Source organism: Grampus griseus (genome assembly GCF_964374135.1).
Source record: "Grampus griseus genome assembly, chromosome: 12".
Lineage (NCBI taxonomy): Eukaryota > Metazoa > Chordata > Mammalia > Artiodactyla > Delphinidae > Grampus > Grampus griseus.
Genome location: NC_139006.1, coordinates 21,625,973 through 21,642,452, shown reverse-complemented (window position 1 = coordinate 21,642,452; position 16,480 = coordinate 21,625,973). Strand labels below are relative to the sequence as shown.

The following is a 16,480-nucleotide window of genomic DNA, read 5'->3' as shown; positions in this document are numbered from 1 at the left end:
CTACCCTTTGCCCTGTAGGACCTAAGTGGAGGGTCTGGGTTGGTGGCTTCTGGTTTCTGAGAGACACTTTCAGCTATGACAGCTGCAGCCCATGGCCCTGGAGATAGTGGGGACTGGAGACAGCCCATGATGGCTCCATCTAGTGGGGGCCTGTTCTTGCTCTGTCAGCTCCCAGCCCCACCCATTCCCAGAAGGGCACTGCCAGTGATGAAGCCAAGCAGACCAAGCAGTTTCCATTCCTTCCTCTCATCTCCTATTCCTTTTCCATGTGTGTGTCTTTTCTTCTGCTTTTCATTTTATCAAAATATCACATGCATCTCCCTCCCTGCATTTTAAAACTCTTGCAGCATTTTTTTTTTTTAGCGGTACGCGGGCCTGTCACTGTTATGGCCTCTCCCGTTGCGGAGCACAGACCCCAGACACGCAGGCTTAGCGGCCATGGCTCACGGACCCAGCTGCTCCGTGGCATGTGGGATCCTCCCAGACCGGGCCACGAACCTGTGTCCCCCGCATCGGCAGGCGGACTCTCAACCACTGAGCCACCAGGGAAGCCCTCAGCTTTTTTTTTTTTAAGAATTTTTTAAAAATTAATTTTTTTTGGAGTATAGTTGCTTTACAATGTTATGTTAGTTTCTGCTGTGCAGCAAAGTGAATCAGTTATACGTATATATATCCACTCTTTTTTAGATTTCCTTTCCGTTTAGGTCACCACAGAGCATTAAGTAGAGTTCCCTGTGCTCTACAGTAGGTTCTCATTAGTTATGTCATACATAATAGTGTATGTATGTCAGTCCCAATTCATCCCATCCTCCCCGTCCCGCCTTGCTAACCATAAGTTTGTTCTCTACATCTGTGAGTCTATTTCTGCTTTGCAAATAAGTTCACCTGTACCATTTCTCTAGATTTCACATATAAGCAATATTATATGATATTTATTTTTCTCTTTCTGACTTTCTTCACTCTGTATGACAGTCTCTAGGTCCATCCACATCTCTGCAAATGGCACTATTTCATTCCTTTTTATGGCTGGGTAATATTCCATTGTATATATATGTACCACATCTTCTTTATCCATTCCTCTGTTGGTGGACATTTAGGTTGCTTCCATGTCCTGGGTATTGTAAATAGTGCTGCAGTGAACATCGGGGTGATTTTTAAATAATTTACCTCTGTATTTCTACATAATACACATAAACTGCTCTCTCTTGGTTTATTAATGATAATAGCTCATTGCCTTCCTGTTATATGAGAATTTCAGCTCTCCTTTCCTTTCTGTTCCTCTTAATGTAATATTACAGTGCATATTCAGTGTTTCCATTATTGTGACAATAACAAATGGTCATGCAGAGCCAAGTATACTATGATATGATCATAGGTAAGGAGAGGTGGAAATGGTTTGCTCTCAGCCTGACCCCATGGCTGTTTATTCCATGACCAAAACGTGGCTGGCAGGGCTCACGCTCAGTGGGTGGTGTGTCTGTTATTGATGTTGATGGTATTAATCTGGGCAGCATATGGGTGTCTCCTGTGTGCCAGCTGCTCTGCTGAGTGTTGGTCTCAGAAAGGTAAGTAAGACTTGACTCAGCCCATGCAGTGAAAGGAGACTTGTGGTGGGTGTCAGTTTCCTCGTGGGGCAACACGGATTAGAGCCACTGCAGGAAGTGTGGATCTCAATTCCAAGGGGGACATTTGAGATGGGGCTTGATGCCTGAGGCCAAGTGTTCCAGAAGGCTGGGTCACCAGGCCTAGAGGGTAGTGTGAGCAAAAGTGTGACACAGGGAGAGAATCTGAGGTGGGCCGGGAGTTTTGTGGCCTGGAAAGGAGGATTTCTGGGACAGGTCGCAGGAGATGAGGCTGGGGTGGTGGGTGGGGACAGGACGAGGCTGGGTCTTGAAGGGCTTGCTAATCCCTGCTGAGAAGTTGGAATTTAGCCTCTAGGCAGCAAGGTGCTAAAGGATTTCTTTTTTCTTGTCTTCCTCCCTTCCTTTCCTCCTCCTCACTCTTCTCTCTTTCTTCCTTTAAGTAATTTAAAATTATATAATATTTGACATGTGTAAAATAAGTGTAAATTATAAAGCAAACCAATAAAGTGAACACCTTTGAACTCACCATTAATTTAACAACAAAAACTTTGCCCATACAATTAAATTTACCTCATACTCTTTGATGTCTGTCGAGACTTGCCTTTTCCACTCTTGCCTTTTCCACTCGGCATTGTATTTCCAAGATCCATTGTGCTGGGGAGGCTGTGGGGCATTCATTCACCACTGTCTAACAGTTCATCATGGGGAGATACCACTTGGAGGATTTTTTTCTTTAAGATTTATTTATTATTTATTTATTTAATTTATGTTTGGCTGCATCAGGTCTTAGTTGTGGCACGTGGGATCTTTGCTGAGGTGTGCGGGATGTTTCATTCCGGCGCATGGGCTCTAGTTTGCGGCACACAGGCTCTCTAGTTGAGGTGCTTGAGCTCAGTAGTTGGGACGTGCGGGCTTAGTTGCCCCACAGTATGTGGGATCTTAGTTCCCCTACCAGGGATCGAACCTGTGTCCCCTGCCATTGTAAGGTAGATTCTTTACCACTGGACCACCAGGGAAGTCCCTACTTGGAGGATTTTAATCAGCGATGGAAGTGATGAAATTTGCTTTGTAGCAAGATCACTCTGGCAGGTTTTGCTATTCTTTTTAATCTAAAATCTAAAAATCTTATGAGACTTGCCTGGCGGTCCAGTGGTTAAGACTCTGTGCTGCCAATGCAGGGGGCATGGGTTTGATCCCTGGTTGGGGAACTAAGATCCCACATGCTGTAGGTTGTAATCAAAAATAAATAAATAAATAAGTAAAAATCTTACAGCTCTCTTCTCTTTAATTCTTTTTTTTTTTATAAATTTATTTATTTACTTTTGGCCACGTTGGGTCTTTGTTGCTGCGCGTGGGCTTTCTCTAGTTGTGGCGAGTGGGGGCTACTCTTTGTTGCGGTGCGCGGGCTTCTCATTGCGGTGGCTTCTTTTGTTGCGGAGCATGGGCTCTAGGCACATGGGCTTCAGGAGTCGTGGCACGTGGGCTCTAGAGCGCAGGCTCAGCAGTTGTGGCACACGGGCTTAGTTGCTCCACGGCATGTGGGATCTTCCCGGACCAGGGCTTGAATCCATGTCCCCTGCATGAGAAGGTGGATTCTTAACTATTGCGCCACCAGGGAAGCCCTTCCCTTTAATTCAGACATAACCACAACCCTCTTCTCTGCTGGGTGGGAGTGTATGTCCCTAATAGATACTCACCACATCATTTTTCTACCCCGACCACTAGCTTTACTGTCAGTCATTTGTACTATGAAAACAATAGGTGTGCTTTCCAAGTATAAAATCATTCTATTAAATATGCATTTTAAACTGTACAATACTAGTCTCTGTTGTTCTTCAGCAAATGCACCCAGCATTGATCAGAGGTCACAAACTATGAGCCAAAGATGTGTGTGTGTGTCTCTCTCCTCCACCCCACAGATGTGCTGTAGAGTTCGAATGAAACTGGAATTTCCCTCTTCTCTTGGAAAATGGAGGATCTTTTCACATGGGGTGCCCTGTGGTGCCAGTTGCTTGGAGCTGTATAGCCCTGCTGTCTGGCAGGATGGCTGGGCTCCCCACCTGGCCTGCTCCCTTTATTCATGCTACCTGCTAGGCTCCCAGGTTCCTTAGGTGTCCTCGAGTCCTTGTGCTTGGGGGTCAGTGAGGAGGAAGGCTGGGAGGAGACTGGCCTCCCTTCCTTGGCACCAGCCTTGTATACAAAGCGTGAACTGCTCTCTTACCAGCTTGGTGGGGTGGAGAGTTTCTTGTATTTTCTCACTCAGGAGCCAGCTGTGCTGTGTTCTGCCTTCCCCTGTGCGTGGAATTCAAAGTGTACCGAGGCAGGGGGCCAGAGGCCTGGTCTGGGCCTCCTTGACCCCTTGGGTGGATGTCCTGAGTTCTGCTCTTGGGGTTTTCCTCTTGGGGAGCTTCTCACTACTTTTCCTCTTTTTTCCCCTTTTAGCCTTGTATCATCAAGATTAAAGACTTTTTTGATGCTGAAGATTATTATATTGTTTTGGAATTGTGAGTAGTAAACTTTTTTTTGTTTCCATTTAAACGTTTATAAGCCACCAAAGAGCCTAATGGTGGCTTGCATTTATCCATCCTGGGGACCCTCAGTGTATGTATGTGGTGGGGGGTTAGTATCAATTCTGAAATCCCTCTAGTGTGTCCAAAGGCATGTGGATCTGAGGCTTGTGTTTGAATCTTACTCTGCTGGTGACTGATTGTCTACCCATGGGTTAGTTTACTTCACCTCTCTGAGTCTCATATCCCCTGTGTTAAATTGGGGTAATAATGATAACCCCAGGCACAGATGCATAAGGTTCAAATGCTGTGAGGGCTGGAAATCCCCCAGCAGAGCACCTGGCACACTAGGTGCTCGAACACAGGTACATATTATTACTCTGAAATAACTGGCCTGGGTGGCCCTTGCTGCTTGGGATCATAGTACCAGGTTGCATGGTGACACCTGAGTATCTTTCAGGTGCTGGTTTTCTTGCAGGTTTATTTGGTGTGATTAAAATAATTTCCTGTCTCATTCCTGGAGAGACCTGTTTTGATGTTCGTTCTGCATAAATGTGCAGTGTTTCTGGGAGTGGCTGTCATGGCAGAGAGACAAGGCTTTACTCCTGAGCGGGAAACAGTGGCTATGCTGGCTGACCATTAAGATTATAGAGTAAATAGCAGCCCCAGTCATAGAACTAGGACAGACTGGACAGCCCTTGTACTTAAGGGAATATCTGTTGCTATGAAATAGGAGATTGTTATTTGACTGGATCTAGTTAAAACATTTTAATAATAATAGTAATAGTAATACAATAACAGTAACTGATACTAATTAAGCACTTAATATGAGCCAAGTCCTGCTCTAAGCACGTCACAGGGATTGACTCATTTAACTTTCCTGTCATCCAGATTACTTACAAGTTATTGGTGAGTTACTGTTTTTGGGTCCACTTTACAGAAATGAGAACTGAATTGCAGAGGGATTGAATAATCTTGCCAAGCATCTCCACTGTGCCAGGTGCTTTACCTACATCAGTTATCTCTTAATTTTTACAACAGCCATCAAGGTAGGTGGGATTTTATCCCCATTTTTTGAGGAGATAGAAACAAGCTCAGAGAGGTTGTGTAACTTGCCCAAAGTCCCACAGCTGGGAAGTGGTAGAGCTGGGCTTCAGACCCCAGTTGATTGTAGGTTCCTGCTTTCTCCTCTACACCAATCTCAGAACCACCTGGGGTGCACAATAAAAATGCAGACTCCTGGGTCCCACCTCTGATCTACTGCATCAGATTTTTTAAAAGCTCCCCAAGCGTCTGCAATTCCCACTGTGCTCTTCCTCCATCTTTCCTTGTTCCTTAGTTTCCAATGGGCACATCTTTGTTGTGGACGAGGCTTATTACCTTACTGCTTTTACAAATGGGAGTTGAGTGAATGAACACTTTGCTTGTCTTAATGAGTTTGCTTTGTTTGTGTTATTCTCTTCCTTCCAAGTGAGTTTCCCTCCAGGAATGAACCCCCTGCTTTGCCTGTGTGTTTCAGGATGGAAGGAGGAGAGCTGTTTGATAGGGTGGTGGGAAATAAGCGCCTGAAAGAAGCTACATGCAAACTCTATTTTTACCAGATGCTCCTGGCTGTGCAGGTAAGAGAAGCCCTTGCTGCTTTTGAGAGTGTACTTTCTTTTAAGTGTTACTCTCCCAGTTAGGCAGAAGATGAGGGACCAGGGATAAAAACCCAGAGAACAGAGTGTGTGTGTGGGTTGTTCCATTCTTGGCAAAAACATCCCACCCCTTTGACTCAGATGAGAAAGCTCTTGCTGTGAGGCTTAAGAGAGTAAAAAAAAACGAAGTTAAAGAAATAAACATATTCCCACATGGCCTCTCTTTAGCTTGGAGGTATTCCTGGAGGGGAAGGGATCTCTACTGCTGCCTGATCCCTGCAAAAATCCCCCTTACCTCAAGGGGGGAGCTGGGCAGGTATGAGGACAGATCACACCCCGTGGCACAGTGCTAGGGGTTTCTTACACATGTAGTATCTTGTTAACTGTAGCAGGCACGCGGGCAGGGCATGCTCTGCCTTCTCTTCAATATTCGGGGCAAGTGTTGGGTGGAGGAACAGCTGATGGCACCCTGCATGCTTCAGAGAACATCACCCTTTCTCAACCCAGATTTGGTTGTGGCGATTCCCTGCCAAGGCCTCTTCCCTTGAGAACATACTGTATGCAAGAGATGCAGTGATTGGGAGCAGCTCTTGCATTGGGTGAGGATTGAGGGAGATTTTCCAGGGGCTGGTCTACCTGGGTGCCCACCCTGGGGGCTTCACCAGATGAGTGGAGGTGTCTTGGAGGATTTTTCCTCTAGGCCAGAGGGATATCCAGAGAAAATTGAAGCGCATAAATACCTAACCAGTGCTTTACTCTCTTAATGGTTTGTTCCCAACCTTATATTATACCAAGAATATTAAGATGAATTGAGTACAGATCAGTGGATGTGGGAAACTTGTTTTTCCTAAAGAAATATGACTTAGTATATACAAATGAATACACAAAGAAATATCACCATTCTATTTCAGCCATAGTTTTCAAAGACTAATCTTTGCATCAAGGAATATGTTAACTCTGGGTGTTCAAACAGATAATCTACACATGTGTACTTTACAGAGTCCCTTTAAAAATATTCTCAGGGATGGAATAACCAAATGTACTATTTTGGTGGAATTTTTATAGTTTAAGATGGTCTCATAATATTTTATATCATCCATTTACATTTTTTATTGAAATTGACATCTTCTGTTTCTGCCAATATGAAGGGATAGTTATTATTTTGAAGAGTGAAGTAAAATGTCTACTGTCATAAGTTGCCTTTTTCATTTTTCTACTTTTTTTTTTTGCGGTATGCGGGCCTTTCACTGTTGTGGCCTCTCCCGTTGCGGAGCACAGGCTCCGGATGCGCAGGCTCAGCGGCCATGGCTCACGGGCCTAGCCGCTCTGCAGCATGTGGGATCTTCCCATACCGGGGCACGAACCCGCGCCCCCTGCATCTGCAGGCGGATTCTCAACCACTGCGCCACCAGGGAAGCCCCATTTTTCTACTTTTTTAAAGAGTTTCTTACAAACAAATTTGTAAACACTAATCCATTTATCCAGTGGTTTTCTATGATTTGGGGGAATATGGTTGTGAGTAACATGGCTTACAGTTTCATCCAGCTGTAAAGTGTGTGTGTGTGTGTCTCTCTCTCTCTCTCTCTCTCTACTCACATACTACTCGATATATCTAAGGGTCATGCCTGTCTTTCTATGCAGTACCTTCACGAAAATGGCATTATACATCGGGACTTAAAGCCAGAGAATGTTCTACTCTCATCTCAAAAAGAGGACTGCCTTATAAAGGTAAGAAATGTATGTTTTATATGTGGCCAGTAGATTTCTGTTCAGAAACTGTTTTTAAATTCATCAAGTAAAAAGTAGGACCATAAAAAGGTAGAGAACTTGACCTTCCCACTTTTAGCAATTCTTTTAGAGATCAGATGGTATTGCTCCAATCCAGATGTAATGAGCATTTATTGAGCTCCATTGTGTATAAGCCACTTTCATCTTCAGAGGGAGGAAGTAGGGGTCTAGATGAGAGAAACACATCCCCTGTCTTCCTCTGTTTAAAACAGCACTTCCCAATCCTGGCTTCATTTTAGATTCCTCTGTTGATTTAAAAAAAAACCAAACAGGGCTTCCCTGGTGGCGCAGTGGTTGAGAGTCCGCCTGCCAATGCAGGGGACATGGGTTCGTGCCCCGGTCCAGGAAGATCCCACATGCCGCGGAGCGGCTGGGCCCGTGAGCCATGACCGCTCAGCCTGCGCGTCTGGAGCCTGTGCTCCGCAACGGGAGAGGCCACAACAGTGAGAGGCCCACGTACTGCAAAAAAAAAACCTAAAAAAACCACCCAAACAAACCGTGACACCAAGCCTACGCCTCAGAATCACTGTAGATGGCACCCAGGTGTAAATATTTTCCTCAGGCTCCTCGGGTATTCCAGTTTGCAGCCAAGGTTGAGAAACCGGGGTCTAAGGAGAACCAGGAATAACTAATTAGAATTCTAGAGTGTCTGTTTACGGTTATAAGCCTTTCGTAAGGTTACAGAAAACCCAGATCTAAGTTGAGAAAACCTGGGCCTTTAAGTTCCTTGGCTCAGGAATTTTCATTTAAGCAAAATTAAATAACTTGCAGAGTTTAAAATTACCTTACCAAAACATCAATGTGTAGATTCCAGATTAATGGCAGCATGAACCATAGGATAGGAACTGTTCTAATCTGCATGTCTTTTGGGACTGGCAGACTATGTTACTCTTTATTTTATGATGTCATTAAAAGTGATTCCCTTTTGTCCTTGCTTTAGATTACTGATTTTGGGCAGTCCAAGATTTTGGGGGAGACCTCTCTGATGAGAACCTTATGTGGTACCCCCACTTACCTGGCTCCTGAGGTTCTTAATTCTTTTGGGACTGCTGGATATAACCGTGCTGTGGACTGCTGGAGTTTAGGAGTTATTCTTTTCATTTGGTAAGAAAAAGTTTTCATCTCTTCAGACTCTGGTTGGAGGTATTTAGGTGAAATCAGCAATGTGTCCAGGTCGAGAGCTTGTGTTTAATTTAGGTCACTTATTTTGACCATCAATTTAAAGCAACACCTAATTTTTCATGATGCTGAAAAAGAAATCGATGTATCCATGAATGCCACTGAGAATGCCACTTGATTTCTTTTCCTTTCTCTCTCTACCAACATTAAGCCTTAGTGGGTATCCACCTTTCTCTGAGCATAAGACTCACGTGTCACTGAAGGATCAGATCACCAGTGGAAAATGCAACTTCATTCCTGAAGTCTGGTCAGAGGTCTCAGAGAAGGGTATGGATACGAAAGGGTTAAGAATTTGTGGTTTGCTAGAATGTGTGTGTGCCGTGGTGGGAATTTCTTTTCAAATTCTGTGATGTTTTCTCCTGTCAATCCTGTTCTTATTTTCTGTTGTTAGTTTTGCACCATTTGAGAGGCAAAGGAAATTATTAGGAACTTGGGCTCCAGAGCCAGGCTGATGTAGGCTCGTGTCCCGGGTCAGCTACTTCCTAGCTCTGTGACCTTAGGCAAGTTATTTAACATCTCTGGGTCTCCATTTCATTTATTTGTAAAAGGGGCACAATAAACCCCTACCTTAAGGGGTTTTGTGAGGGTTAAGTGTAATATGCTCACTGTGCCTGGTATCTATTTAAGTGTGCAAAATAATGGGTAACTTTTTAGTTACAAGGTCTCCTTTGAATTAGTAAGCACAGCAAGAGCTAAATGTAATTACTTTGTATTTTAGAATTTAAAAGGGTAACTTTGTAATTCTCAAAAGAAAAAGTAGAAAACTAAAACAATGTACCACAGATGATTGTGCTAAGTGTCACAGTGTCTAAGGAATAATATTGCAATATACAACCAGCCTCCACTTGTTGCTGGCCGTCAAGTTTTGTTTCTGCTCCTTTGTTTCAAGGAGCGAGCTCTCGCTGGCCGAGGAGCTCTCACCATCACTCTGTGGGTCTTGGAGAGAGTTGGCTGAACATCCTGAGTTTTAGAACTGGGGGAAGTTCATCTTTAATTAGTTTGAACTTGAGTCCAGCAAGGAAGTAGGGATGGAGAGCTAAGAGGTTGTGATGTCTGAGCAGGGAGTGTTGGGGAGCATCATGGTCGTTCCTGGTGTTCTAGAGCACGTGGACAAATACAGAGTGGGGAGGATTAGGGGGCCATGCCTACTGATCACAATGACCTCAGCCCCTCTCTCCTCTTTCTGGATGTTGGCCTGTGATTCTGGCATACTCTAATTTTGTTGATTTAATGCCTTTATCCTTCTCACTGTGATTTGCCAAATTATCTTACTGCTTTAGCTCTGGACCTCGTCAAGAAGTTGTTGATAGTGGATCCAAAGGCACGTTTTACGACAGAAGAAGCTTTAAGACACCCGTGGCTTCAGGTGTGTATGGGGCAGTGCCTGCCAGCCTAAAATACCCGGGCAGCCCTGAACGGTGCCTGAGAGATGGGGAAGAGGATGAAAACATACGTTTGCTTTGTTGGGTCTGTTTAATGCAATTTTTAAAGACTGAGGTTTAGGTGTGTCGGTATGTGTATGTTTGTCTGTGGGTCTGAGCGTGGGTGTGTCTCGTGTTTGTGTGCAACCTTTACAACTTGACCTGGATAGACAAGCTCACTTTATGGCCTGTCCTGGTTCCACTTGGCTTCCCTGTGTCTGCGGTTCAGTTGTGTTCCATTGTGCTCCTTTGAGAGATTGTTCTAGCTCCAAATTTCCACCCTAGCTATGTCCTTCTCTTCTCTCAAACACCGTACCCCAGACAGGCGGGATGGGCTGCGTTCCAGCCATCTTCAACCTTAGATCAGGGAAGCAGGGGTGGGAGGAGGGGAGCAGCCTCGCTGGGGTAGAATCTGGCTATTTCTGAAGCCCAAGTGATTGGGCATGAGGGGTCCCACTTCTCGTTCATGGTGAGTCAGCATGCCGTTAGCAGATTGTCACCTGTGCCTTTCAAGTCTGCATTTCCTCTGTGTCCCTGCTGGGGGTTGTGGCTGCCATTAGATTATGTACTGATCTCATTTGAGCTGCCAGGGTTGGAAGTCCTTAGTGGCTTTGGTGGGCTAGTCTTTGGTGTTAGAATTCACTATGGCCTCAGGCAGGCTTTTTGATGGATGCCAGGTCTTCTGTTAAGTGGAGTTCCTTTTAGCACAGCCATATGCCTTTCTGTTAACTTTCATTTGGTCTCTGTTTCCTGTGGGGATGGGGGACTTAACCAGGTTGTTTGAGCTGGAGGCTCACATACTGTGGGAATTTCTAGTCCAGGAACTCCTTGGGCCATCTAGTCTCAGCACTGTGCTTCTGGAGCTCTGGGAAGAGTGTCCTCGTTCTTTCTCTCTTCCAGCCCTCCACACCGAACAGTTCTGCTCAGGCCAGCTCAGGTTGAGAACGAGAAATCCTTACAAGAAACAAAAAGTAGATATATGTGTTTGGGATGTTGCCCTGGAAACAGCAGTCCCTCCAGAAAAAAATCTGTCAGATGATTTAGCACTTAATAGACCACACAGATTTGAAACTGCAGGACCCTAGAGAAAAGGAATTTGGAAATAAAGGGTGCCTTTGCATGTGGGGACTTAATTTTGATGAAAAAGAAAACATTCCTCTTGGCTCTTTTCATGGGCCTTAATAGGGAAACTCTTGGGGGCCAGATATGGAGGTAGAGGAGCTGTGTTAATCTTGAAGAAAACAGAGCTTGCCAGTTAGGCCTGGGAACAGGGTTTACATCTGCCCAAAATGTACAAACAAGCATAGCCTATTTTTCTTGTATTTTTTGTCTCAAAATTGTTAACAACTAAGGAAAAGGTGAAATTCAACCCTGCCACAGGGGTCTCACTTGAATACTCTTTTGTCCACATTTTATTTTTGCAGCAGAAGGCGGAGTGAACATTCAGTGAGGACGAAGATGCCAAGTGCCCACAAAAATCACCTGCTGGTGACAGTTTAGGTTTCATTTTGGGAAAATTCAGTGTTTTTGAGGAAACTAAATGGTTTTACGGGTCTGACACTGGACTGAGTGTTTGGAATGTGAATTCTGATCTCTTTTTTGTTATTAACAGTGTCCAATTTTGGGCGCATCCCTTATACCCACCTTTGACCTCATGTTCACTTCTTTTTTTTTTTTAAATTAATTAATTTATTTATTTTTGGCTGTGTTGAGTCTTTGTTGCTGTGCGTGGGTTTTCTCTAGCTGCGGTGAGAGGGGGCTACTCTTCATTGCGGTGCGAGGGCTTCTCATTGCAGTGGCTTCTCTTGTTGCGGAGCCCGGGCTCTAGGCACGCGGGCTTCGGTAGTTGTGGCATGCGGGCTCAGTAGTTGTGGCTCGCGGGCTCTAGAGTGCAGGCTTAGTAGCTGTGGTGCACGGGCTTAGTTGCTCCGCGGCATGTGGGATCTTCCCGGACAAGGGCATGCACCCATGTCCCCTGCACTGGCAGGCGGATTCCTAACCACTCTGCCACCATGGAAGTCCATGTTTACTTCTTGAAATAGAGGATTTTTTCCTGCTTAACTTGGAGGCATATTACAATGTCACATTTTTGAAAAGATTGTAGACATCTCAAAGGAAGGGTATTTACAGATACACATTCTATCTGTGGTATGTAATGATCTCCTTTTTCAGATTACTGCTTACCGATGACTCTTTATTTTCATTTCTGGCTGTGCCATGGCTTGTGGGAACTTAGTTCTCCAACCAGGTACTGAATGCGGGCCCCAGCAGTGAAAGCACTGAGTCCTAACCACTTGACTGCCAGGGAATTCCCAACTGATGACTTCTTTTAAATACAGGCTTAAATAGGCTTGTGGTCATTTCTGTTTGGCTGCATGGTTTCATCTCTTCACGCATTCATTCATGCTTTCAGAGGACAGGTAAGGAGCTCATGTGTCAAGCACTGTTAGGCACTGTGGATACACAGTCCAGGTGGCGGCCAACCCTGACTACAGAGCAGTGAGCTACATGTGGTAATAGGGGTAGGCACAGAGTATGGAGGATCCCCAGGATGAGGACTGCCCACAGGGCTTCTGGTACCCACAAGTTCACACGGTGTGGAGACTGTCTAAGGCCAGGGTGGCCTGGGGATGACATAGCAGTATTACTTTGCTCAGGCTGCCATAACAGAGTACCACTGACTGGGTGGTTTAAACAATAGAAATTTATTTTCTCACAATTCTGGAGGCTGGAAGTCCAATTTCAAAGTGCCAGCAGGTTTGGTTTCTCCTGAGGCCTCTTTCATTGCCCTTCAGGTGGCTGCCTTCTCTGTGTGTCTTCACTTGGTCTTTTCTCTGTGTGCTTACATCCCTGGTGTCTTCTTCTTTTCTTATGAGAACATCAGCTATAATGGATTAAGGCCCCACCCTAAGAGCCCAATTTAAACAAAAAATTTATTATATTTAAGTATGGTTGCTTTACAATGTTGTGTTGGGCTTCCCTGGTGGCACAGTGGTTAAGAATCCACCTGCCAATGCAGGGGACATGGGTTCGAGCCCTGGTCCGGGAAGATCCCACATGCCACGGAGCAACTAAGCCTGTGTACCACAACTACTGAGCCTGCGCTCTAGAGCCTGTGAGCCACAACTACTGAGCCCGTGAGCCACAACTGCTGAAGCCCGTGCGCCTAGAGCCCGTGCTCCGTCAGAAGCCACCGCAATGAGAAGCCCACCCACCACAACGAAGAGTAGCTCCTGGTCGCTGCAACTAGAGAAAGCCCGTGCACAGCAACAAAGACCCAATGCAGCCAAAAGTAAATAAATAAATAAATTTATATTAAAAAAAAATGTGTTCATTTCTGCTGTACAGCAAAGTGATTCAGTTATATATATGTATACATTCTTTTTCATATTATTTTCCATTATGGTTTATCACAGGATATTGAATATGGTTCCCTGTGCTATACAGTAGAACCTTGTTGTTTATCCATTCTCCATATAATAGTTTGCATCTGCTAATCCCAAATTCCCAGTCCATCCCTCTCCCACCCCTACTCCCCCTTGGCAACCACGAGTCTGTTCTTCATGTCTGTGAGTCTGTTTCTGTTTCATAGATAAGTTGATTTGTGTTATATTTTAGATTCCACATATAAGTGATATCATATTATAATCTCTAGGTCCATCCATGTTGCTGCAAATGGCATTATTTCATTCTTTTTTATGGCTGAGTATTATTCCATTGTATGTATGCACCACATCTTTATCCATTCATCTGTCGATGGACATATAGGTTGTTTGGCTATTGTAAATAGTGCTGCTATGAATATACGGGTGCATGTGTCTTTTTGAATTATAGTTTTTTTTTTTTTTTGCTGTACTTGGGCCTCTCACTGTTGTGACCTCTCCCGTTGCGGAGCACAAGCTCCGGACGCGCAGGCTCAGCGGCCATGGCTCACGGGCCCAGCCGCTCCGCGGCATGTGGGACCTTCCTGGACCGGGGCACGAACCCATGTCCCCTGCATCGGCAGGCGGACTCTCAACCACTGCACCACCAGGGAAGCCCCTGAATTATAGTTTTGTCCAGATATATGCCCAGGAGTGGGATTGCTGGATCATATGGCAACTATTTTTAGTTTTTTGAGGAACCTGCATACTGTTTTTCCATAGTGGCTGCACCAATTTACATTCCTACCAACAGTGTAGGAGGGTTCCCTTTTCTCCAAATCCTCTCCAGCATTTTTAATTTGTAGACTTTTTAACGATGGCCATTTTGACCAGTGTGAAGTGGCACCTCATTGTAATTTTGATTTGCATCCCTCTAGTAATTAGCGATGTTGAGCATCTTTTCAGGTGCCTGTTGGCCATCTGTATGTCTTCTTTGGAGAAATGTCTGTTTAGGTCTTCTGCCCATTTTTTGATTGGGTTGTTTGATTTTTTTTGTTATTGAGCTGTATGAGCTGTTTATGTATTTTGGAAATTAAGCCCTTGTTGCTCGAATCATTTGCAAATATTTTCTCCCAATCTGTAGGCTGTCCTTTGGTTTTGTTTGTAACTACAAACAAAACCTTTGCTGTACAAAAGCTTGTAAGTTTGATAAGGTCCCATTTGTTTACTTTTGCTTTTATTTCTATTGCCTTGGGAGGCTGACCTAAGAAAACAATGGTACGATTTATGTCAGAATGTTTTGCCTATATTCTCTTCTAGGAGTTTTATGGTGTCATGTCTTATACTTAAGCTAAGAGCCTCATTTTAACTTAATTAGCTGTTTGAAGGCCCTGTCTCCAAATACAGTCACAATTCTGGGGGTTGGGCTTCAACATATAAATGGGGTCTGGGGGGGCACAATTCAGTCATAACTCACACAGTTCAGCCATGACAATCACAATTCAGTTGCCACAGCGACGGGGGAATAGCATTTTCAACATTGGTTGGGTCCCTCTGATATGGAGGCCCCTGTGCTTATTACAGTGCCTGGCATCTAAGCGTCCTCAACTGTTCACTGAATGAATGAGGGAGGTGGGTGGGCAGGGAGGCACAGAGGGCATTTCTGGCGGAGGCTGTAAGCAGGTGTAGGAGGAAATAAGGAATGGACCTTTGAGAGTGGCCTTGCTGAGAAGTGAGATCCTAGAGGACAGTGTGGAGTGGAATCCAGATGAACTTGGCACTTGGGCAGTGGGGAACTACACTGAATGATGCAATAAACAGTGATGGAAGCAGGTGATTCTAGCTACTAGATGTAGAACAGGTGAATTCATCCTCGAGCACTAATTTTTCTATATCCATCAAATTGCTGAATATTGAAGGCCTTCACTCCTAGGTCCTTTCTCCGCACCCACCATGGTGCACTTGGCGTAGTGGGAGGAGTGGAGCGGGGGTTGGATGGAAAAGTACATGAGGATTTGGAAGTGGGCTGCTCTGGGTCTGTATTCTGCACATGCTACTTGTGAGTGGCTGAGCTCAGCTTTCAGCTGGCCCCAAAGCCCAAGTCCTAGTCCTGGGTGTTTCACCTTTCTGAAGGTAGGGAGGGCTGTCACCTCTCAGGGCTCCCAGATGCAGAAGTGAGCCCTGCAGAAGTGATTATTCATGGAGGTGGGCAGGAGTTTTCTGTGTACCCTGCCCCACCCCTCATTTCCCTCTCCAGCAGCAAGAAACACCTGTTCACTTTTTTTTCTCATTAGCTCTGGGATATTGTGGGCTTGAAGTCCTTCTGGCAACTTGTGCAGTGCTTGCTGCGTGAATTTTCCTCGGGTGCAGGGTTGCTTTGTTAGGGTGGCCCTGGTAACTGGTCTCATTGTTGGCAGTGGGAGGGGGGACCTCCTGGAAAGATCTGGGGAGCAGCATGGAGCCAACCCCAGCCTTTGACCTCCTGATCGCCATCTCTCAGGATCTGGGATGCTGGCTCTGAAAGATTGACTGCTAAGGTCTATGGTTCTCTCTGACCCACCTGGAGTTTTGTTTGTTTTGTTTTGTTTTTTGCAAAATAAAATTTATTTGCTAATGAAATTAAAATATAGTGAAAACCAAGAAAATGCTCTTTCAGAAGATTTTATCATATTTCAGCTATATTCTATTGATAATAATTACTTCTATTTTTATTATTTGTATATCACCTTTCGGTTTACCAAGTCCTTAATAATTCTCTCCTACATTAACACTAGTCAAAACACTTGAAACCATTTGAAATAGTTTGATGGGGCTTTGCGACATAGTGTAATGCATTTTCTACCACAGATTTTCAAGGATCATATAATGAAAATAAATTTATATGACAGGTTTGGATAAGCAGCTATTTCTTTGCTCCCTTGTTTTCACAGATGAAATTATGTAATTCCGTAAGTATATTTTAGTCAACCAATCCTTTTGTTACATAGTTATATAATGGAAAGG

General features: G+C 44.6%; 1 protein-coding gene across 1 annotated transcript in view; it reads left to right on the top strand.

Annotated features, from left to right (window-relative positions):
- CHEK2 (checkpoint kinase 2) overlaps window positions 1–16,480 on the top strand; it is a gene marked incomplete at its 3' end in the record, with an annotated part of 41,690 nt that overhangs the window by 21,156 nt on the left and 4,054 nt on the right. The window contains exons 8-13 of the mRNA XM_082667928.1: window positions 4,026–4,087; window positions 5,610–5,709; window positions 7,369–7,455; window positions 8,456–8,619; window positions 8,846–8,961; window positions 9,975–10,060. Coding sequence (XP_082524054.1) covers window positions 4,026–4,087; window positions 5,610–5,709; window positions 7,369–7,455; window positions 8,456–8,619; window positions 8,846–8,961; window positions 9,975–10,060 — 615 coding nt within the window. The remainder of the gene's footprint in view (window positions 1–4,025; window positions 4,088–5,609; window positions 5,710–7,368; window positions 7,456–8,455; window positions 8,620–8,845; window positions 8,962–9,974; window positions 10,061–16,480) is intronic.